This window comes from Myodes glareolus, chromosome 4 (assembly GCF_982192425.1).
Source record: "Myodes glareolus chromosome 4, mMyoGla1.1, whole genome shotgun sequence".
NCBI lineage: Eukaryota > Metazoa > Chordata > Mammalia > Rodentia > Cricetidae > Myodes > Myodes glareolus.
In genome coordinates, this window is record NC_142029.1 from 2,952,847 (window position 1) to 2,977,582 (window position 24,736).

The 24,736-nt window shown below is 53.1% G+C and overlaps 1 protein-coding gene and 1 long non-coding RNA gene across 9 annotated transcripts in view; one reads left to right on the forward strand and one right to left on the reverse strand.

Moving 5' to 3' along the window:
• Positions 1–11,863, reverse strand: part of Trak1 (trafficking kinesin protein 1) — a 107,783-nt gene extending 95,920 nt beyond the window's left edge. For 2 of the 5 annotated variants that reach the window (XM_048423086.3, XM_048423083.3), the window contains exon 1: positions 8,956–9,130. In XM_048423086.3, the coding sequence (XP_048279043.1) occupies positions 8,956–9,043 (88 nt within the window). In that variant the 5' untranslated portion in view covers positions 9,044–9,130. Of the gene's footprint in view, positions 1–8,955; positions 9,133–11,580 lie in introns of those variants that run through there. The other 3 variants (XM_048423092.3, XM_048423079.3, XM_048423095.3) reach the window with 3 other exon arrangements.
• On the forward strand, positions 3,740–6,889 carry LOC125393051 (uncharacterized). 4 transcript variants are annotated; one of them, XR_015001708.2, is made up of 3 exons: positions 3,740–3,862; positions 4,726–5,723; positions 5,857–6,889. It is a non-coding gene; the product is annotated as an uncharacterized LOC125393051 (long non-coding RNA). The 4 variants fall into 4 exon arrangements; XR_015001709.2 differs by having other exon boundaries at positions 4,726–5,108; positions 5,574–6,889; XR_015001706.2 differs by having other exon boundaries at positions 4,726–6,889.
• Positions 11,864–24,736: the final 12,873 nt, after the last annotated feature.

Consider the following 24,736-nt stretch of genomic DNA (forward strand, 5'->3'; position numbering starts at 1 on the left):
TGGCCTGAACCAGTGAATGTGAACAGCCAGTCATGTGCTTCCAGCACCACCGCCATGCCCTCCTGACCGCAACAGACTGCACCTCGCGAACCGTGAGCCAGAACCAACCCTTCCTCCCCGTCAGAGTACTGTTGTCCGGCATTTGGATAAAGAAAAGGAATGGGTGCCAGCTATAGATGTGCCCTTCACATCTGGCTGGGGGTGCGAGCCACCGCCACCCGGGAATCCATCCTGCTCTGCCAGCCGGCCCCGCTGCCCTGCCAGCCCAGCCTCTGAGCAGCAGTAGCACCGTGCACTTGAGCTGCACACCTCAAATGTTTGCCCTCTGCTAACCCCGGCTCGAGGCTGTCAAAGCTGTGTCCTCTTCATTTCTCCCAGCTTCTCTGGCCCAGCGGAGCTGAGAGAAGAAAGGGCTTGAAGGTGTCTGTCCCTGAGGAAGGAATCCAGGCTGCGTGCTGTTCACAGCTTCCCTCGGCTCCCTAACCCGCTGGGCTGTACTCACTCACTGCAGGGAAGCACCACACCACACATGACACATCGTGAATGGCCCAGGTAAGTGTGCTTCTGTGACCCAGGGTGTCCTGAGCGAACAGATCCTAAACTGATCACCACCATGAGCACGGAAGAAATGTCAGAGCCTCTGGGATAGGGAAGGCATCAGTCAGCACTTCTGCAGTGACATCCAGAAATTCAGAGACAGGCAGAGCACACCACCAATAGACAAGGGAAAGTCTGGGCCATGATGGAGCCAGGGTCACCACCATCCTTCCCAGGGAACGTAAACAAGAAAGACGAGGTCACTTGACTTTGTCACCCTCCTTTCCAGGACCTTTCCAGGTCCTTTCCAGGACTTCCAGTATGGGCTCCAGCACCCGGAATGTCCAGGAGGCCAATTCGAGAAGGGGTGTAAGGAAAGCTCCCTGCATTCTGCACATCTATGGTCACTGCCTCCCAACAGAGCCCTTCTTAGAGAAGCAGAGTGTGGGAGGTCAGGATGCTGCTGTAGTGCTTCCTGGATCCACTAGGTGGCGCTGCAGCATCACCCTCACAGCCCCACCGGGCCCTCCCATCCTGCAGCCTGACTGCCAATCACAGGCCTGGGAAGGAGGTGAGAACAGGAAACTTCCAGCCTGGCTACAAGGCCTGCTTGGCTCTATTCATGTCTCCTCCGTGCACGAACCCCCAAAAGAAAGAAAACCAGCCTACCAACTGTCAGGTTCAAAAGACACTCGGGACAAATGTCTGTTTGCGGCGCCTATCAACGCGCCAAAGCACACAGTGGCCTCCGTTGCAAGTACCTGTTAGAGTTCATGCTGGCATCCTGGCTCCTCTCAGCTCTTCTCTCCTGGACCCCTGCACTTAAACTTCTCCAGCTCACAGCCTTCCCTTCCTGCAGCTTCTCAGCCCTACAGAACCCTGCCATCTAGGCCACGCGGGCTCCTGTGTCTTCCTCTGCCTTGCCCCTCTCATGTCCTCTCCTCCTCTTCCACCCCCAGCCACGTCCAGTCCGCTGGCCACGCTCAGTCCAATACTTTCTCTCCCTGTTCTGGATTCTTCTACCAGATGCCTCTGGCTGTATTCTCCTCCTATCTATGACAAAAACCTTCCCTTCCACACCTTGGAGGGGTCCTGTCCTCACTTTATACACTGACAGCTGTTAATGCTGAGTCAAGGAATACAAATCAGAAGCGATGTCTGCAAGGTGGGCAGCCTTGGCAAAGCCGTCTTTCCATAGGCTCAGGCTTGCGGGAGGCGATGCAGGAAGGACCCATCCTCATGGACCCTGGGCTGGTGGTATGGCTCACTCACAGAGCACACACCAGTACTACAGAAAGCATTAGAAATCAGCCTGCCTGCCTTCCCTTCCTCCTAGGAGCTTAGTCTGCCCAGGTTCCTATGGAGGCACCTGGGTCAGTCAAGCTGGGACTGAGCCCGAGAATCAGGCTGTGGCCCTGAGCGGCTCCCTTGGTCTCTGCCTCATTGGTCCACAGAACGTCTTATGTGCTAGAGGCTCTCATCATGTTAAGGACCCAGATCCCGGGCTCCCTGGCATCTCCTCATCCTCCTCGGTGATGGAGGACCAGTCAGTCAGCCAGGCTGCGGCCACCCTGTCACACCTGCCACCAAATAATCCCCACCTCAGTTCCTGGCCCTCCTGCCAGCCACACACTGACCAGTTCTGAAATCTGAACCTCCATATCATAAGACTGTGCCTCCAACGCCACCTCTGTTTCTCCCAGGACAAGGGTTGGACAATCTGCTCAGCCTTGGTTGGCAGCGGGTCCAGCCTGATGATGGCTCTCACATCAGGGCATTTGCAGAGCTCCCAGGGGGCGAAAACCAAAAGTCCGGAGAAACCTGTTTGAATTTGCTTCCCTATTGCTGTGAGAAAACTCTACTTAAAAGCGACCTGCAGGACAGGATTTGGTGGCTCACACTTCCACACTGCAGTCCAGCAGGGGAGTGAGGACAGGAGTCTGGAGGACAGGATTCAGTGGCTCCCCTTCCACACTGCAGTCCAGCAGGGGAGTGAGGACAGGAATCTGGAGGACAGGATTCGGTGGCTCACACTTCCACACTGCAGTCCAGCAGGGAAGTGAGGACAGGAATCTGGAGACCATGGAGGAGTGCTCCCTCCTAGCTGTTGGCTGTGTTTTGTTCAGTTTGCTTTATAAACAATCCAGAATCATATGCCCAGGGGTAACACTGTCTGAGGCGAGCTGCACCCTCCTTCGTCAATCAGTAATCATGAAAATGCCCCCAGACTTGTCCACAGGCCAAGCTGACGCAGGCATTGCTCAACAAAGGCTGGTTCTTCCCAGATGACTCTAGTTTGTGTCAAACTGACAATAACAACAACAGCAGCAACAACAAACAGAACAACGAGCTCCTGTCCCCAAACTCTCCTTGAAAGTGGGGCTCAGAGCCCTAGGATGCTGTGCCTGACTGCATTTTCTCAGAGAGGCCAGGGAGGTGGGAAAGATGATTGGGGTGGGGAGTAGGAGGAAGATGAAGGAGGGGCAGGAAGGGTGGGAAGGAGGAGAAGGCAGGGGAGAGGGAGAGGAGGGAAGAGCTGGATACAAGGGCTGCCCAGGGCCCTCTGTAAACAGTGCCATGGGGCTCAGTGCGGCTGTTGCTGCAGTGGCCAATATAAAACCTTCACTAGTGTTGGCTGCCCGTCTCTACACATCTGCAAGGGGCCAGGCACTGAACAGGCGCCAGGGGAACCCCAAGGATGCCACCACGGTAACTGCTCTAGAGGAAGGGACCCGCATAGGGTGGACAGTAAGGACCACAGCCACATCACTTTAAACCACCCGGTCTGCCCCAGAGCCCTAAGCTTTAGGGCCGAGCTCCTAAGGCTGCGAAGCCCCTCCCGTGGCAATGCTGGCTTCCAGAGGAGGTGGGGCAGCTTCTCAGGGAGAATGCACGGCAGCTCCCACATACAACGGACGAAGATCTCACAGAACCCTTAAAATCAGTATGAAATAAGATCAGTCTGCACACTCATTGAAAAGGCAGGGGGACACAGAGGAGTTTGCCAGAGTAATTGCCGAACAAATGCCAAGGCGAACTGAAGGGAGGGGGGTGGGAGGGGACAGCAGAGCGGAAATCACAGAAATCCTTTCCTTAAGAAGCTTCAGTCCATCCTCGCCTCAGCCCCGCCCAGCCCCTCCTTGCCCCCGCCCAGTCCGCCCTGGTTCCTCTCAGCCCCGCCCAGCCCCTCCTCGGCCCTGCCCAATCCTCTCAGGGAACGACAACCTGAGCTGCCTGCTCTCAGCAGGACCCCCAGGAAGAGCAGCTGTCCCCCGCAGAAAAACAACTTCTCACAGCGGGCGAGAGGAACCGAGGGCAGAGAACGGTACTTATTGGGGGTTAAGCACGGTTCTCAGTGTCACAGACAGGTGTGCTGATGAAGGACAAAGCCACTTCTGCAACTTACAACTCAAAGTGGCTAGTCTTGGGATCCAGGCTACGGTACCCACAGGAGCAGGAGCTGGGAAAGGCCTGCCAAGGGGTCTAGCGGCAGGGTCATGTCTGGACAGCTCTGCCTGTCCTCCCTCGCCTGCCCTCAGCTTCCCCACAGCCAGCAACAGTCACTAGGGTTTCCTCGACGCCAAGCAGACCCACGGATAAACGGACAAACGGGCAGGGCAGGCAGATAGACAGACGACAGAAAGACAATGAAGGGGCGGCAGACACGTGAGTAGACAGACAGGAAGTGAGAGGGTGAGCGGGTTAAACAAGGATCTGTAACACAAAAGAAGCACATTACGTGAGCGCTGACTGCACACTAAACCTTCCTAGTCTGTATGTGTGAGCTCACTTCCTAGTCTGTACGTATGTGTGAGCTCACTTCCTAGTCAGTATGTGTGAGCTCACTTCCTAGTCTGTACCGTATGTGTGAGCTCACTTCCTAGTCTGTACGTATGTGTGAGCTCACTTCCTAGTCAGTATGTGTGAGTATATGTGAGCTCACTTCCTAGTCAGTATGTGTGAGCTCACTTCCTAGTCAGTATGTGTGAGCTCACTTCCTAGTCTGTACGTATGTGTGAGCTCACTTCCTAGTCAGTATGTGTGAGTATATGTGAGCTCACTTCCTAGTCAGTATGTGTGAGCTCACTTCCTAGTCAGTATGTGTGAGCTCACTTCCTAGTCTGTATGTGTGAGCTCACTTCCTAGTCAGTATGTGTGAGTATATGTGAGCTCACTCAATGCCTTCAGCAGGTCGACAAGCCAACAGTAAAGAAGGAGAGGGGTTGTGCGCCATCACAAAACTGAAGGGAGCCACTGTGCGAGCTAGAGGCAGAACGATCACAACACAGAAAAGACTATGCTGTCGAAGTCCACCAAAACTCACGTCCGACTCCAGGCAGTCCCGCTCGACAGCAGGGACATTGCTGGGTGGAAGCAGGGATCTCCCCAGCACTGGAGAACGGATGTGTGAAGCCGGAAGTACCACAGCCTATGGAGGGGAACTAGTGATGTCAGTGGTGGCTCTGGAGACAGCGAGAACCGGCTACTGACAAAGACTGTGCCGTGACTTTGCTTGTGGGAAATGCTCTCCAACAGGGACAAGCGCAAGCAGGAAAGACAACAAGGCACAGGTGACGAGGTGTCCTGAGAAAAGGGGACGACAGCAGTGGTTCTCAACCTTCCCAACGCTGCGACCTTTGAACACAGCTCCTCATGCTGTGGGGATCCCAACCATAAAATTACTTTAGTTGATACTTCATAATTTTGTTATGTTATTAACATAATATAATGGGCTGGAGAGATGGCTCAGAAGTTAAGAGCACTGGCTGCTCTTTCAGAGGTCCCAAGTTCAGTTCCCCCAGCCACAGGGTGGCTCACAACCTTCTACGGTGAGAACTGATGCTCTCTTCTGGCCCACAGGTAGACATGCAGGCATAATAATCATAATGTAAATAGTTCTGGAGACAGAGGTTTGCCAAAGGGGCTGTGACCCAGAGGTTGAGAACCGCTGGGCTCGAGGGTCACATATCTGCTGTGGTGGGAACTCAATCCTAGCTGTAACCTTTTTCTGCTTTTCCACACTTTTTTATGTGAAGTACCTCAGGGCAAGCTCTAGAAAGTGGGACTGGCTATGGCAGAAGCAGCAGGTCTCCATTTCCGTAGAGACTGGCTACAGTGGAAGTGGATGGTCTACTACGTTACTGTAGAGACTGAAGAGAACGCCCAAAGTATCCAACGACAAGGAGGTGGGAAAGCGGCTCTCCTTGTTATCCAGGGACTCCCGGTGGCTGGTGAAGGGAGGCCTGTGGTCCCCTGGGGCTCTGTGTGCGTCTGCACGGGGTCACTATGCATCACGACCTTCTTCCCATGGTCACTCAGGGTAGAGAAGACAGTAGAGCCCGAGGCAGCCGGCCCAGACGAAAGCCGGGCTTCACCAGGAACCTGTGCGTCTTTGCTCACACTCTCTGCACCTCAGTCTCTTCATCTGTGTACGGAGAGGATGTGAGACACGCTGTATGACTGATGACTGCAGGCCCTGGTGACCCTGGCCTGCCTGAGTGATGCCCATCACCAGCCACACTGCACCTCGGCCGGCCCATGAGTCACTGGGATATGAAGGTGACCCAGTGACTTCTGAGGCTCCAACAGAGAAACACGGAGTGTCTCCCTGCTCTTGCTCTGGGCCACCCACGCCTGTGACATGGTGCACCCTGATCTCCCTCTGCCCCACCGCCCTGTCCCACCCCTCACCCCGCCACCCCCACCATCCCAGGCACAGGCCCCCAACAGCACACCCCAGCGGAGCAGAAAGAACCAGGTGCCAGGGCTGAAGTCCAGGCTCACCCGACTCTCAGTTTAATTTCCCTCCTCCATTATAACTTCTTGCTTGCTTGTCTCCCCAGATGGCTGGAGGTGGGTGAAGGCTGTAACAGGTGGTACGCTAATGAGGTCACTGACTATATTGAAGCCTGTCTCCAGGAACTGACACCAGCTGGGAGGCAGATACAAATATGAAGAGCACCTGAGAGCTACAGCCCTAGTTACAGGTCAAGGATTTGATCTGGGGTCACCTAGCAGGCTCAGAGCACGAAGGTGTCTGCTGCAAACCTGACAGCCCGAGTTCAATCCCTGGGACCCACACAGGCTGACGAGAACTGACTCCCTGAGTTCAATCCCCGGGACCCACACGGGGCTGGCGAGAACTGACTCCCTGAGTTCAATCCCCGGGACCCACACAGGCTGACGAGAACTGACTCCCTGAGTTCAATCCCCGGGACCCACACAGGCTGACGAGAACTGACCCAGCAGGCCGGGACCCCCGCAGCCTGGCCTCTGCGCTCACACACATATATGCAGAAATACAAAAATGTAAATCAAAAATTGTCTTTATATTAAAAACCCTGTGTGGCCAGTGCCTTGTCCATCATCCGAGGGACAGAACAGGAGGCAGTGGCCCTGGAACAGCAGTATCCAGTCTTTGCAAAGATCCAGAAATCAGCACGAGACTCACAGAGAGATTTCTGTCATCTGTTCCATCTGCAGAACCTGACCGCCGCTAGGCCAGGGCAATCCACGAAGGGAAAGGGCAGAAACGGTGCCTAATTTACGACTTTAGAAACCCCCCCACCCCACCCCATTCTAAGGTTGTGACTTCTCGTTGAGTCCCCAAGAGATCCCACTATCCATTCTTTCCTCTCATTCATGGCCACGGAAGTATCGTTTAGATGACAACTTTTCAAAGGGAAGCATTAAAATTAAACTTCTGGAATTACTAAGCAGTACCCAAGCTCAATCAACAACCTGTGCAGGAAGGCCATGATGTTTTACCTGAGTGAGTCTGAGGGGGGAAGATGCCACGTTTGGTGACAAGGGACAAATTCCTTATGTGTCTGCTTCGGGGTAGGGGCCCAGATTGTGGCTTTTGTTTTGTTTTGTTTTAATGTGTTCATGTGTATACATACATGTATGTACATGTTCCCATGTGGCCAGATGTCAGCTTGTGTCTTTTGTTCCCCATGCTGGCTTTTGAGACAGGGCCTCTCATTGGCCTGGGGCTCACCAATTGATTTAGATGAGCTGGCCAGCAAGCCCCAGGGATACTCCTGTCTCTACTTCCCCAGTGCTGAGAACACACGCATGCACCATCACATCTGGTTTTTTATGTGGGTTCTAGGGAGCGAACTCACGCCCTGGTGCCTGCATGGCAAGCCCTTTCCTGACTAAGCCATCTCCCAGACCAAGCGTGCTCTCCTTCAGGCAGAACAGATGCCAGAAGCTCTCACACACAGAGCCATGCTCACCTCTGGGCTGTGAGCAGGACCATTTCTTACTGAGAAACCCCAGAAATTAACAGACATCCCAGTAAGAAGCTTGTCCTAAGCATCTGAGGGTTCCATGTATTGGCATCAGTAAGACTGTGTGGCCTTTAATAGGTCACCAGGCTTAATATGATTTAAAGATCTACAAACTTGAAACTGTTGGTAAGGGACAAGAAGAGGTCACACCTTCCTAGAATTCAGTAGGATTTGGAGTGGGGGTAGGAAACACGATGGGTCATCCTGTTGTCAGACTTGAGTCTGATCCATTCAGGAAGTGAGAAGCCGCAGCAAGCAACAAGCCAGAGCAGGCCAGCCTAAAGCTCTGTCAGGGGTGTGGGGACCACAATCACAGGGCCAAGCTTCCAGTAGAGAAGACACAAGAATGTGGGGGAAGGAGGGGAGAATGCTCAGTGGCTCTGTTCTTCACATTTGAAAAATCCTGTGATGACCTAGGACATGAGCCCGGGCTCTAAGAAACTGCTGAAATGTAGAGGCTGAGGCAGGGTAATGTAAATTCAGGGCCTGCTTGAGCTACTGTGAGTTCAAGGTCAGCCTAAGAGTGTTATGAGTCTCTATCAGGAAATTAAACAGCTTAGAAACGGGAGGGTGGGCTCGGACGGAGCCGTGGCAGAGCACAGTCTAGAACACACGATTCCGAGTCGTGAGCAAAGAGGAGGAAGCCAGCACTGGTGGTGCAGCCTTTAATCCCAGCACCTGGGAGGGAGAGGCAGGTGGATCTTCTCAAGTTTGAAACCAGCCTGGTCTACAGAGTGAGTTCCAGGACTACACAGAGAAACTCTGCCCCCCCCCCCAAAAAAAAAAAAAGAGGAAGAGAAGGAGGAGGGAGAGGAAGAGGAGAAGGAGGAAGAGGGTGGCAGATATAGCACAGACCCTACTGGCCAGTAAAGACACGGCCTGCATCTTGCACCTGGCTCGAATTGCCAGTCTCCCTTGAACACAGTAAAGGGGGTGAGGGAACAGGTAGCTTCCGGAACCCCTCCTCTCCACTGGCCCACCATTTAACCTGGTGATCCCTCAAGCCAACAGCACCTGACTAACAGCTCAGAGCAAGGGTGAAGCCATGTCCCCCTGCTCTTTCCTCTCTTCTGGCCACGCCACAAAGCAAATTTATAGTGGACACGCACATACACACACTTACCACATGAGTTTGTCCCAGCCAGTTTGTGGCAGAGTCCTGGCAGAGGCTGGGCCCTGGAGGGCTGCCTGAGCTGAAAGGCCAATGCCATGGGCAGACGCAAACTCCAAAGAGGACTCAGAGAAAGAGCGGTCCTCCATGCAAGCTTGGCCACAGCTCTGTGCCCTCCTCAGCAGTTTTCTGAGTTTGCTTGTTGGGGCAGAGCAGAAGATCCTGCACTGCCCAGAACGCGCGGTGGTTGTTACGTAACTCCAGCAGCCCAGGCACTCTATCACCTCCCCTTATAAAACCACCCCAAACAGAAAAGGGCGCACCCACAGCGCGACACCTCCAGGGTGGGGTGACGGTGACGGGCGGCCAGTTTTGCCTAAAATGTGGAGGAGAACAGAAAGCCCCTGTTCTTCTCAGGACTCCCTGGGAAGCGAGGGTGGAGGCACGATGCCAGGCAGTGTCCCGGGGCTGTGCTTGGCAAAGCCCTCAGAATCTGCAAAACGCTCTCAGGCATATCCAAGGTCTCCGGGGAATGCGTTTGTATTTTATGTCTTTGTTGCACTGACCGCTTGATAGGACGTTCATTTGGCAGGGAGGGACGGCAGGGGCTGAGTGCCCGGCTCCTCAAATGCACCGTGGTGCCTGAATTGGCACGCTATGTATGGGGCCACTGCTGGGCATCACGGGCATGAACTGTGGCTCTCAGTTGTCCCCTGGGGCTCGCTACAGGCATTCCAACAAAGGACCTCGGGTTTCCACATCCCATGGGGCTGGAAGCTCCGTAATCTCTCTCTGCCATTTCTTTGCCCTCAGCCGTCACGCTTCAAGAACACGAAACTGGTTGGACAGGCTGAAGTTCCCAGGATTCTGACGGCGGAGTCAGCGCTGGAATCAGCTCGGGTGTTTGGAAGTGTTCTGGTCTCCCTCATCTTTTTCCTTCCGAAGCATGGAGCGGACGATACTCAATGTCCTCCCATGTGCCCTGTACCAACTGTACTGCCAACTTCTTCCTGACCCTCTGTCTCCCCAGCCAGCTTCCCTTCCTGGGTGTTAAAGAGCAGGGACCCCAGGGCTCCTCCAGACGCCACTTTCCCACTCAGGACGCAATCAGGGCTCAGAGCTGGACAACACTCCCCACTACGCTCAAGGACTTGAAAGGAGATCCCACAAGGAGGCCCATGTGGGGAACACACGAAGCAGATGGACCAAAGGAGTCAAGGGGGAATCCTATTTGTGGCCTTTAGAGGCAAGGTAAGGAACCTCCGGAAGCTTCATAGAGTGAACCCCCCTCCCTCCGAGAGTTAGCTCTCACAGGAACTGGAGTAAGCTAGTTGAGCTGCCCTGTAGAGACAAGAGCATGGGCCTGTAGGTCTCATTGGGATTCTCCCAAGGAGTTCCCAGCATGCTCTTGCACTGAGGAGAGAGATGGATTGTGTCACATGGGGTGCTTCTGGCACTGTGTCCTGCAGGGAGCAGACAGTGAGAGGGGGATTAGGGGCACGGGGGGGGGGGGCAGCATAGGTGCCACACCAGAGGGGCCGGAGAGGAGTGCAGAAGCCCAGGACCGAGGTGGAGCACACACAAGCACCGAGAAGCCGCAGGGGTCTTTGTGCCCCTCAGGAGCCAGGCAACTCCTAACACACAGGAGGTTCTGTGTGTAACTCAGCTGATAACCTAGGGCAGAGGAATCTACCGGAAGCTAGCGTGTACACATGAAGAAACCTGGACATTATTTGAAAGTGGAGGAGGGGGGCAAAAAGCAAGACAAGACAAAATGAAAGCCAGGACAAGCCTCCCATGAGAGTGTCGCTTGCTGTGTGCACACCACGGGACCACGTCCATTCTCGACCTTGTCGGGGAGCTGGCCCCAAGACCTATCTCACAGTTTCCTGGGTGTGGAGCTAGAGTACAAAGTATCCACACTCTGACATCCTCAGTGGGCTCCCTGCTCCTGGGACCCTGGAAAACACTCCACTGACAGTGTGAGCGAGCACCAAGGCACACACAGAGTGTGGAGCCCCTTCTGTATCCAGCAATGGCAGTGCGTGCCACCATTACACCCACGCATGTCTGGAGAAGCAGAGTCAGAGAGGAGAGTACAGGGCCCGACTACCCTGAGCACCCACAATGGCTGTGCGTGTGCCCTCAGCCTCTGTAACAGTTCTGTGACAGGCGGCCCAAGCCTCCCTGCAATGGTTGGTTCATACTGTCATCTTGGCAGACTCCAGAGTCACCCAGGAGACAACCTTCTGGTTAGTCTGCCAGGGGTTTCTCAACGGGGTTAACTCAGGTGGGAAAACCAAACCTGAATGTGGGCAGCGCTACCCCATGAACTGGGATCCTGGTCCGATAAAAAGGAAAAAAGTGATGAACTAAACACAGATATTCATTTCTCTCCCTACCAACTGTGGATGCAAAATGACCAGCTACCTCACAATTCTGATCTAAGCTTTCCGAACCGCTGTGGACTGCATCCTTAAAACTGTGAGTCAAAACAAACCTTCCCTCCCCAGCGGCTTTGGTCAGTTACTGTTACAGCAACCAGAATAGTTACCAACACACTCCCAGACCTGTTCCTGGAGCTGCATCCCTTTCCCAGGCTTGATGACAGAAGCCCCTCCTCCCGCCCCAGCGTACCGGTGATGGTGCAGGCATCCCGGTACCCTCTGTAGCTGGGAGCATCTTCCGCAGCCTCGCTCACGTAGTACTCTTCGGGGATGCCCGGGCTGCAGGCTAGGACTGCATGGCTGCAAGCCTCAGAGGTGGGCGCGGAGCTGGCCGAGGTGTCGTCGTGCAGGTCTGTGGAGTCCAGCTTGGCAGGTTTCAAGGGGAGGTGCCCACTGCCATCGAGGGCCCCGCTGCCGTGGTCGGGAGCGGTCGGGCAGATGGCCCCCGGGTGGTTCAGTGTACCAGTAGTGGTGGCTCACTGAGAATCTGCGGAGCAATCCAGAGAGGACACCATTACATGAGGTCTGTGAATGCATCCAGACAAAATCTTTAGAATCAAGGCAGATGTGATAAGCACTGTAGAGACGGCTCACGAGCTAACCAAGCCCCAGTCCAGACCAACAGGGAGCACAGGCTTTGTACACTGCATACAACTCAGCCTTGGCAGTACTAGGAAACAAATTGCCTCAGCCAGGCGGACGGCGGCCATCCTGAAAGGGAGACGCTAGGGCAAGTCCCAAGTCACGGTGGGAAGAGCATCGAGTGTACATTCTGAGGAAGACGCAAGCTGCTACGAGATGCCGTGCGGTATGGTTATCTGCATTCTGCTCTATATGACAAGATGGTTCTCTGAACTGTTGCTATGGGATGCCGTGTATATGGTTATCTGTGCATTCAGCTGTAACTGACAAGATGGTTCTCTGAACTCTTGCTTCAAGATGCTATGTGATACGGTCATCTATGCATTCTGTTCTATATGACAAGATGGTTCTCTGAACTTTTCTAAACACAGTTTAATGAAGGACTTCGAGTCTGGCGGCCACCTTAAGCTACGGTGAGAGATGAGTGGCCTCCTTTGAGAACCTGGTAAGTCTAGACCTTATTTCTAAAAATATAAAAACCACAGGAGGCCCATTCATAGGCTCCCTGTGAGAGCCAAGGACAATGGGTTAAGACCCTTGGAAGGATGACCTGGGACCAGTTCTCCAGCGGCCACTGCACCAACATCAGCCCCATCAGGCAGCTCGGACCATCCCTGAGATCTGACAACTGCAGGAAAAAGGCCAGTGTATGACACAAACCACCCAAGATTCCTCTGTTTCAAGAGCAGCCCTGCATATACCCTCTCAGGACAGTGCGGGCCCCTGAGAAGTTAGTCCTCCATCCAGTAAGGGTCCCTCACCTCCCCGCACCCCCTCCACACGCATCTCAGGTGTGCATACACGCTCAAATACATACATGCCAAAAACGTCTGTCCAATGGGAGTGTGACGAATGAGGTCTACAAAACCTACTTTAGTGCCTGGAGAGATGTCAGCAGATGAAGTGCTTGCCATTCAAGGACCTGAGTTCAAATCCCCAGCGTGCATGTAAAAGGCAGGCACAGCAGTTCACATCTGCAGTCCGGTCATTTTTAGTGAGATGGAAGGTGGCACATCCAGGCCTGACCTTTAACCTCTACCCCTGGGCCGTGGAACACACACCTGCACATGCATACATACACACCAAGGTTCAAAAAGGATCGATACATGGCTTAAGAGTGTGTACTGCTCTTCCCGACACAGGCCACGCCCTCCTGTGACCCAGCTCCAGGGGACCTGACATGGCTTCCCCAGGCACTGCATGCACATGGCACACATAAACTCACACAGGCACACAACATGCACATGGCATACATAAACTCCCACAGGCACACACGTGTAAACAGAATTTAAATGGACAAGAAGTCCACAGTGAGAAGACAGATGCTTCTACACACAGGAGGAAACGACAGCAAGTGAAGTCTGGAGCCCGGTGCTTCTGTGGGATGACATGTGAATCCCAACTGCGCTGTCACACCTGGTCAGAAGCGGAGGAGCACAAGCTTTCCGGGTACCGGGGCTTGAGGTGGGCAGGCCGGAAGTCCTCCACTAGATGCCAGCCATGCCCAGTGTGTTAGGATGGGAACCTCTGGGTGTGAGTAGTGCTGGCGCTGCCCTGGCTGTCCTAGGCAGGAGGTGGCTTCCCCTGTGTCCTGTGTCCTGACTCTGAGCAGGGACACTGGGTGTAATCAGTAGAACAAGCAGCACATATCTGTGATGTCTTCACAGAGGTGGGGAGCATCCAGACTTGGAACCTTCATTAACTTGGAGGGATCCGCAAACAGGTTAAGAGGCACACCTCAGATGAGTTCCAGAAAAAAACAAAAACAAAACAAAACAAACAACAACAAAAAAAAATGAAGAAAAAAATCAAAAAAAAAAACCCACGAAGGCAGAGACTATAAGGAATAAAACACAGAAGAGCACGGCGGCGTTTCAAATTTCTGTGAGATTATTTTTTTCATGTGCATGGGTGTTTCAGCTGCATGTCTCTCTGTGTTCCACATTTGCACCGGAAACCGGAGGAGGCCAGGAGAAGGTGCCGGGTCCCCTGGAATGGCTGCGTGAGTGCTGGGAATCAAACCTGGGTCTACGGAGGAGCAGCCAGTGCACTTAACCATTGAGCTCCCTCGTCCATTCAGTGACCCATGTGGTCCCCATCCAGTTTGAACAGAGTCCCAGGAGGAGTCCTGGGGAGGCCCAGGGACCATGGGGAAAGGGGGGACTGTCCATCCCAAGGTGTGAGTCTGCTGAGACCCTGATGTTAGCGTCTCTACTCAAACCATGCCTTCTGCTAATGACTCGAGATCGCTAAGAACTCAAAAAGCAAAAGTAAGCGAACAGGATTCCAAAAGGAGTCAGAGGCTGAGCAAACAGCTCGGTGGGTTCAGAGGACCAGAGTTCTCCCCAGTGCTCATGTGAAATGGGAGCCCAATGGCACCTATAACCCTAGTGCTGGGGAGGCCGAGAAGCGTAAATCTTTGGGGATCAGAAAAGCGTAAATCTTTGAGGATCACCGGCCAGACAACCTCATTTAGAACTGGCAAGCTCCAGGTTCAGTGAGAAACACTGTCTCCAAAAATAAAGTGGAAAGAAACCGGTTGGCACCTGACATCAACCTCTGGCCTCCACACGTACACATGTGGAGCGTGTTCACACATGCACACACGCAAAGCCTCTGGCACCGTGGAGACCAGAAGAGGAGGGAGCTAAGCTTCCGGGCTGAGACGCAGGCTGAGTCTCCACAGGTGGCTGAGCCCAGTGCCTTTGCCCACAGCTGAGACATGAAGCAGATGGTGACAGAGCTGTGACCGGCATACAGCAAGTTCATACGTGAAGCAGATGGTGACAGAGCTGTGACCAGCGTGCAGCAAGCTCTACATCGGCCACCGTCTTCACTACTACTCAGACTCTTGTCTGTCCCTAGAATTACATCTCAAACAGCTCTCTGCCAGCACACAGACATACCCTGTGCCACAACCAGTCCTTAGGGAGCTCATAGGAAACATAGGGGTGCTGGCCACTGTGGAGGCTTTGACTGCCCACCATCACTACTCGGTGTGGCCAGGGGGAGGAGGGTACACCAGGGGGAGGAGGGCACCCCAGGAGGAGGAATGCACCCCAGGGGAGTATAGGGGTGCTGAGTGTGGAGGAGTGTACATCAGGGGACTGAGGCTGCAAGAGAATAAATGTCCCTGACTTTTCCAGAATGTTCTATGAAGTTTGTTCTCCAGGAAACCCCTTCTGGTTTACTAGCTATGGTGGTCTGAATAGGGATGGCCCCCAAAGACTCAGGAGTTTGAATGCTTGATCCAAAGGGAATGACACTATCAGGAGGTGTAGCCTTGGAGTAGGGGTGGCCTTGCTGGAGGAAGTGTGTCACTGTGGGGCAGACTCTGAGGTCTCATGTGCTCAAGCTGCGCCCAGTGTGGGATACAGTTCACTTCCTGTTGCCTGCAGACCAAGATGCAGAACTCTCAGCTCCTTCTCCAGCACCTGTCTGTCTTCATGCCACCCACCATGACAATAATGGGCCAAATCTCTGAACTGTAATGCAGCCTCCATTAAATGTTTCCCTTTAGAAGAGTCGCATGGTCTTGGTGTCTCCTCACTGCAATAGAAACCCTAACTAGGACACTGGCCCACATCTACTTCCTGTGATTTTAGGTGCCTTTCCCTCTTAACCTTCACAGATGTCAAGTCTCCATCTGCTGCCACATTCCGACTGCCCTGGGCCATGAGGGGTCTCTTCTACAATGTTGGGGGCACCATCTGCCCTTGTCAAGCAGCAGGCATGACTGGAGGTGGTCCTGGAGAATGATAGGCCTGAGGTGTGGGATGGCTCAGACCCTCGGGGGGCAAACGGAAGCAGCTCAGCAGGTCAGCTCACACCAAGCCTGTTTTCAACACCTTTTCTACATGAGGAACAAGCTCCCAGGAAGATCGGTCAGTCTGCAGGTACGTGTGGAGGGCGGACACGCGAGGACTTGCTTCCCACCAGGGCCAGCTCACCTGTGAAGCAGGATTGAAACGGGGTATGAAGGGGACACAGGAGGGGAAAGCCCCTCACCTGGGATCTAGGTTGCCCTTCCTGCTGCCTGGATCAGGAAACTTCAGCACAGGCCAAAACTGCCAGAGATAATGTGCGTCTCCCCAAAGACACCTCAGACAGGGAGGGACACTACATGGACAAGCTGTGCTGACTTGGGCCACGCATATTTGTGACCTGGAGCTTAACTGAGCTTGCACTCCCCTCACCCTTAAATCTAAACAACACGCTCCAGAAAGCCACCGTCCGGTCTCATTTACAGCTGGAGATTCTTTAAGAGGAATAAGCAAGCAGCGTGTGGGGTTTTACTTCACTCTCAAACGTGGCTTCATCTTAAATCTCGCTGCAAATTGGATCCCTTGAACAATATAAATACACACACATGAACACTCCCAGTGATATATACACATACACACATATACTCATACTAACACACACACGAACATGCCCAGAGATATATACACATAAACATACACACATATACACATATACTAACACACACAGACACACAACACACACATACACACATACACTACACACACATAACCACTGTAAAGATACCTAGATACAGCTTTCTTGGGAAGCCCACACCTATGTCATTTACATATATATTTATATATTCATATATTCATTTATATATGTCGTGGGTATCGCAGGGCAGGTTCATGGGTTCACGCGGATCCGTGAAATGAAGACTCAGAGACACCTTGAGGATGAACATATTTGGCCTTTGCAGCTGTGGGGAGCGGGGGCTTGGTCACTGTGGACTGAAGTGGTTTCCCTTAGCCCTTCAGCAATTTTATTTTTCCCTATGTTTACACTTTAGCTAGTTGATTTCCATCTCAAACGGAACTGAATGAAGCTCCAAAAATACAATGCCAAGTGCAAATACCTGATTCATGAGGTACCCCGGTTCTGGGTTTCCTCTAACCAAGTTTTGCATTAGCCTTGTATCCATGGGAAACTCTCAGTCAAGATGCCCATAAGACAACAAAAGGTGTCTGTAGCACAAAGGATGGATTAGGGGCTGGGTGCTGACTCCAGAGTTAGGCCAGGTGTGGCCCAGCAGGGGTTCATGGCTAGTGGAGGTTACTTACTTGCTATCCCTCTGGCACCAGGCCGGCCGGCAGGATATTCTGCCGTGTGTGTGTGTGTGTGTGTGTGTGTGTGTGTGTATAAAATCTTTATCCTAAGCATGCCTCCCTGGTCTCCCTTCCTTCCTCCCTCCCTCCTTTCTTCTCTCTCATCTCATCTATCCTGTCTCAGTTTCCCCTTGAAACACACACTCTCTCTTATCTCTACTTAATAAACTTAAAAAAACAAAGCTCTGCTCACTCTTTGCCTCACTCCTAAAATAAATCCTAAATTTCCTTTCTGCTAAGCAGTCAGGGACCTGGCTTTACCTCAGCAGAGGCTGCTGGGGGAAGGGAAACTCTTCAAGCCACCATGGCAATGCTGTTGTTTCTCCCTGCTGCACCCAACTAGGGGACTTGCCGAGGGCGGCCTGGGGCTGCCTCCTCCTCCACCCAGGGCAATCTGCACAGGCCACCGTACAGCACGGCTACGGTCGCATGTTGAGAAGGTATCAAGGCTAGCTATTTTAAAGTGCAGGCGGCCCTGGCACGCCTGGAATCGGAAGATGAGTAGCTGCCTAGGATGTGTGGCCTTGCTTAACACTCACAGCCAACAAGTGACATTAGCATCTGCTTTCTACAGGAGAATCTGGGCTCAGGAAGCCCAAAGGACAGGCCAAGAAGTTGAGCCTCGCTTTGAATGGATTCAGATATGCTGCTGCTCCGACTGAGCGGTGCTGTACTTAAAGGAGAGTCGGGTTACACAACCAACCACTCTGCCCCCTCTGCGCTGGATCTATAAAACCACATTCCTGCACAGCAGGATCAAAGGAGCTCCATGAAGACCCAGCGTCCACACCTGCCAGTCAGCCTGGAGGTGCAGCTCCAGGAGCCACACCATTGGTGGGCAGTTGGTGGGCAGTCGTTTGGGGCCTGGGACCTCCCACAGTTGTCCATGTTGTCACTCTCTTACCTTCTGTGACCTTCCTGGCACTCCCATGAGTTCAGTCTGACTCTTTAAATAGCTGGGCAAGTGGCTGAGAGGCTGGACAAGTGACTGGGGGTCTGGACAAGCGGCTGGGGAGCTGGGACTTCAACATGGAATGAAACAGGAGCTACAGGTGAGTCACAGGCTGGCAGCCAGGTGAGGTAAAGAGTACAACCACCAAGAAGTCACCAACTGCCTGGACTCTCACACTACCCAGGACCCACTACCAGGCTGCAACCAAGCTACGTGCAGGGTGACAAGGTTTTAAGTTAGCTCTTTCAGTGGAAGCATCCTCCTGTGGGAGGGCGCGGAAAGGCTTGGAGTCAGGGCCTTGTTCACAGCTCACCTCGTGCCACAGCAGGTGCAGGGCTAGGGAGCATTTCTCTTCAGTGAAAGCCGACCTGTGCTCTGTCACCTAGGCTAGCAACACCTTGGCAGGGCATGCATGTGAGGAGGATCCACAGCAGACAGCTCCCTCTGAAAGCGGTTGGCAGGTGCCATGGTTGAGATCCCAGCCTTGAGAAGTTGAGGCAGGAGGATGAGTTGGAGCCCAGTCTGTGACACACACCAACCAAAATTCTGCCTACAGAAGGGAGGAGCTGGTGACCTAGACTGGTAGGCGGAGGCCTTGCCTGCCGTTGCCCTCCTGGTCCCCTGACACATACCCACACAGAAGTGTGAGGGAAGGGACAAAGTATCACTGTGGTCACAGAAACAGAGATGAAATTTCAATGACAGTCCCTGCGGCTTCCTATGGCTGCTGTGGGAGTCCCTGGACCCTCAAAGGTCAGAGTAAGACAACTGAGGTCAAGTGTGCCCTGTTACAAGTTCTGCCAGAAGAACTTCGGACGGCCTTGCACTTGGACAGTCGGTCATCTGTAACAGTCCTCCCGAGTGAGTGCCTGCCCTCCCTAACACCCCGAAGATGTGCACACATGAAATCAATGTCTCCTTTCGGTTCTTTGAGACAGTGTCTTGCTCCATAGCTCAGGTTGACCTGGAATTCATAATTCCCCCTGCCTCAGCCTCCCAAGTGTTGAGATGACAGGCCTGCACCACCCCACCAGGCTTAACGCCACTTACTCCGTAGGTCTCGCGCTGTACCTAGAGCTCACTAATGCAGCTAGACTGCTGGCCTCTAGGAATCCACCTGTCTGCCCACTGGGCTGCCTCTCACACGGGTCCTGGGGATCTGAACTCAGGGCCTCATGGTGGCCAGTGGAAACTTGACCTTCTGGCCTCCCCAGTACCTCAGCGCAGTTATTTCTATGTATTTTGTTTATTATTTTATTGAGACAGGGTTTCACGCTGTAGCTCTGTCTTGGAACTTGCTCTGTAGGCCAGGCTGGCCTCAAATTCACAGTGATCCACCTGCCTCTGCCCCAGAATGCTGGGGTGAAAGGGGTGGGCCACCACCGCTTGGCTGCAATTATTTTTAAATTATGCAAGTGTGTGTGCATGAACACGTGAGTGTATGGGTGTGGGTACACGTGTGAGCGCACATGTGGAGGTTGTGTGTCCATTTGAGACACATCCCAGGGAAACACCAGGACCTCCCTGCCATACAGTCTCTCTCACTGCCCCGGAGCTCATCCACCAGCCTATCACGGTTGGGAGTAAATTCCACGCCACCATAACCAGCACTTTTATATGGTTTCGGTGATCAGATTCAGGTCCTTGGGTTTGCAGGGCTTGTATCTTACAAGCCGAGTCCCTCCCAGCCCTTAGAGCCATTCAAAAGCCATACCCTTCTCTACCTCTGAAGAGTCTACCCCCCCCCCAATAATAAAGCCATCAGCATCATTTGAAGAAAATTCCCACAACTCAAACACAATGAGGGACATGACTGTGGCCTAGTTTAACCCCAACCCTGGCTCTTCTCTCTACCCTCGTGTAGCACAGAAGCGATTTCCCCACAGCACACGCACAGGCCTGCTAAGTCAGGATGGACAACTTCATTGATCCATCAAGGTTTCATGAATGAGAGCCGCTGTCACATAACTAAATCACCATGTCCAAAAATAATTCTGTTGCCGCTGAGAAGCCAGAAGACCTTCGTCTCTGTCTCCTAGAATAAGGGAGGAAATGAGAGCAGACCCAGAACCGCTCAGCCTTATGTAACAAGTCCCACCTCTCTTTCAGCTGCAGCAGCAGATTCTTCAAACCACTATAAATAACTCCCTCTCCAGCAGGAGGCCATCCAGCCAGAGCCCGGGGCGGCTGGCCTCTCCTCTTTCCTCTGCAATGGAACCTTCACACGCCTTCCAGCACCGAGTAAGGCAAACTCACCTGGCTCCGGGACAGACGTGTGTCACTGACAGACTCCTACAAGCTGGGCAGGAGAGGTAAACCCTGGCTGTTGACCTTCAAAAGCCAGCACTCCTGGGCTGGCACAGGCAGCAGGGACTACGCTGAGGGACCCAATGGAGGGGCTTCTCCTGCACACCTAGCCAACGGGGTGGCTCGCAGGGTCAACAGTGGCCCTTGGACATTTAATACTGCCAAATCAAGGGGCACAAGGCCAGCCTGGCAGGCAGTAGGAGGGAGGCTGTAAAAGGCCCAGCACTGTGATAATACGTCAGACCCTACTGCAGGCCGTACACAGAAAGCCACAACCTTTACCCTTCACGTACCAGGATCGGAGAAGTAATCTTGAGAAAGAGGATGGCAGGAGGGATAACCTGCTCCCCAGACCCCCAAAAGTACCCATGGAACACCCGAGACACCAGGCTGGAAGGTCTTGCCCTGAAAAGTTCTGCCTGAGAAGGGACCAGTGACGTTGGCTGGCGAGCACTGTAGCCACCTTGTAGGTGCCATTGCTTGGACTGGACAGAGTTCCCTGGAGAGAATGCAGGCCAAGATCTAAGAGAGGTTGGCATGAGGGGAGGGCTCATACCTGTCCTCCCAAGATGGGCCTGAGTTAGTCATCAACCTCGCTCAACCAGGGACAGTGGCTGCTGAGCCTCAAATCCCGGGACAAAAGGATTACGGGAGCTCCAAAGGGACACATGATGAGGCTGGGAGTGGACCAGAGAGGCTCTGCCCATGATGCAGACCTTAATGTACTCACAACTCTCAAAGAAACCTCACAGGGCCTCACCAACAGAAAGGGCGTACTGGACGCTTGCATCATGTCATGGCTGGGCTCTGCCAGGTGGGGGCACTGCCAACCCTAAACTCACAGCAGCTGAAGGACGACATGCCCATGCTCTTTTTAGTGGCTGCTGGGGAAAGTGAGATCAGAAGGCATTTGGCCACAGCCCTAAGTGAGGTTCTACAACCCAGGACTGGCAAAGGGGCTCAGTGGGTGCTTGCTGACAAGCTGAAGGCCTGAGCTTAATCTCTTGAACCCACAAGGTGGAAGGCTAGAACTGATTCTTCCAAGTTGTCCTGAGTATTCCACAGGAGTGCTATGGGCATGTGCACACACACACAGACATACACACGCTCGTGCACGCACACATACACAGTAAATAATTTTTTTAAATCACTGTTAACACCACAACGTGTGGCGTATCGAGGACACACTGACAAGTTCCCCATTCTATCCTCCTTACTATGTATATAGATTTGAATTTCTTCAGAATGCACTGGGACGACATAAAGAACAACCAAACACGGACAACAGCTTTCTCAAGTGCATAACCAGGCCAGGTGATGGCAATTTCAAGTCAAGGGCATTCAGAGAAATTATGATCTCCTTACACCAAAAAAGCTAAAAGTACACAATATAAAACTTTGTTAAAGCAAATTCAGTGATAAGAAGTTAGCAGAAGAATACACAGGCTGGCAAGATGCAGGTGGCCAAGTCTGAAGGCTCATCAATTAAGAAAGAGCATGGGCTGGAGAGATGGCTCAGAGGTTAAGAGCATCGCCTGCTCTTCTAAAGGTCCTGAGTTCATTTCCCAGCAACCACATGGTGGCTCACAACCATCTGTAATGGGGTCTGGTGCCCTCTTCTGGCCTGCAGACATACACACAGACAGAATATTGTACACGTAATAAATAAATAATTTTAAAAAAAAGAGCATGGCTGCTTTTCCAGAGGATCCAGGTTCGATTCCCAGCACCCACATGGTGGCCCACAGCTGTTTGTAACTCCAGCCCCAGGTGATCTGATGCCCCACTCTGGTCTCCAAGGTTACCAGACACACATGACACACAGACAAACAAGCAAAGAAAACACTCATCTATGTAAAGTAAATAAATCTCACAGACTTTAAACAGTAATTCTACATCTTCTTGTTTTCTAAGAAAAAGCAGAATCACATGTCAAGCCCAACTTTCCTCTTAGCATGCACGTACATTTATTTAAGTCAGGCAAACACAGTACCTACTACAGATTTCAAGTAAACAAGGCACAGTCCATTCAACACAATTGCCCCTCGCACCCACGTGTCCCTTCCAAGGGCAACAGAGAAACTCGGTCACTAAGTGAAGATACAGAGCATGGCTGGGTGTGAAAACACAGGGCTCCCTCCCCAGCACAGGGCTTCCTCCCCAGCGCAGGGCTCCCTCCCCAGCGCAGGGCTCCCTCCCCAGCACAGGGCACCCCAGCACAGGCCACCCCAGCACAGGGCACCCCAGCGCAGGGCTCCCTCCCCGGCACAGGGCTCCCTCCCCAGCACAGGGCTCCCCAGCACAGGCCACCCCAGCACAGGGCACCTCAGCACAGGGCTCCCCAGCACAGGGCACCCAAGCACAGGGCTCCCCAGCACAGGCCACCCCAGCAAAGGGCTCCCCAGCACAGGGCTCCCCAGCACAGGGCTCCCCAGCGCAGGGCATGCTGTGTCTGAGTTAGATGGCCTTTCAAGTCACTGTGGCTCTCAACCTCATCTGAGAAGCTTCCATTTGCACAGACAGTGTTTAATCCGGCGAGACACAGCTACCCAGAGAATAGGAGATCCTGGCATGCTCAGCCCAAAGAGAACATATATACTGCCCCCCCCCAAACCCCAGCTCAGGGATCACTGCAGAAGAGGAGACCAGAAGAACGCGATGGCCAAAGGCAGTGATGACAACAAGTAGATGCCTGGTTACTGCAGGCAGACGTGCACGTGAACTCACGGGGGTTGCAACCCGTGCAAATCCATGCCAGTCAGCGTCCCAGCATGAATGAGGGTGCTGGGCACAGCACCCAACCCCTAGCCACGGAGCTACTGGCAACTCTTAGCTGCTGGGAAGGGGAGAGACAGTTTTCTCTAACTGTGCAGCCCCAGGTAAGTTGACTGCGTGACAATGGAAGACCACACACCTCAGCTGGACAGCACAAAGTGATCTTGAAGGATTGTTCGTTTTGTTTTAAAGAACACCAAGTTGGGTGGGCTGGGAAGAGGTGATCGATCTGGGAAGAGGTGGGGGAGGGTGAATCAGATCAAACAGTTTGCATGAAACTCTCAAAGAGCTAACTTTTAATAAGTAAGACTAGAACAGCGCAGCTCAGCAGTTCCTGTATCTGCCCAGCAGAATTGCATCACCACCATCCCCACCCACAGAGCCCCACCCCGCGGCCCTCCGTGACCCCTCCTTATTAGGTTCTTGGCCAGCTTCCAACACCACAATCCGGCTCTCTCCTCTCCCGGCTGAGTCACCTTCCACGGCCACCGCACCCACACCTTTCCAGCAGCCTGGGTGTGAGCAGGGCTCCTCTCCAAGGGCACAAGACCACACAGGCATTTCCCCAGGCGCGAACCCCCACCATTGAGCACTGATACTGCGCTGCCCAGGAAAGCCAACGAACCCCCAACCCTAGGTCCTCCCAGTCAACCGAGGGCAATGATGACAGCAGACAGCAGGGGGAGTGAGTGAGGTAAGTAAAGTAAGTGTTCCATAAATGACAGCTCTGTGGCTACCCTGAGACAAACCCCACAAGGAGAGGACAGCCTGAGGGGAAGAGAGACCGCGATATTTCAATAAGCATTTTCCTACAACCAGGGACTATACAGACTTCAGAGGCCTGCACTAGATGCCCAAGAACGGGTTTAAAAGGCTCGCCTCTGCCTGTTTAGGTCACCATTAGGCCCTCAGTGCCTGGAACACAGAAAACTCCATGTGATGTGACATCCAGTGATTCACTCTTTATGCCCCTGCCACCCCAGCCTCCCTGTCCTTCCCACCGCATGACAGGCCAACCACAACCCCAGCCATCAATGGTGCACACACCAGCACTGTGTCATCGGTCACAGCAGGAAATGTCTGAGGGGCTTCCTGAGTGACAGGCTTGAATGACATCAGGCAAAAGCCCTCCACAGTCAACTCCTGACATGAATCCGTACAACACAGGGCTTGAAAACAGAGGGGGAAGGGGAGCGTTTCCCACACAGGTACCCAAAGGGACCGAGGGTTTGTTTTAAAACTCCTATTCCATTCGCATATTGGCCCTCAATGTGACTGAACTACAGCAAAATCCCAGCCTGCTGTTTTCCAAAACAGATTCCGCAGCTATGGAAACACAAGTTGCCCTCCGTTATGACTTCAGTGTTGGATACAGTGAGAAGGAGCAACCCAGTGTGGCTCGCACCGACCCTCAGAGAGGTACTTCAGTAAGATAAGCCTCACCATTTAGCAGACTCCTTACCTCAGTGGTTTTATAGGCAAACCACTGCACAAAGTTCCCTGTGAGTGCTCCCTGCTGGGTACTCTGTGTGTGTGTGTGT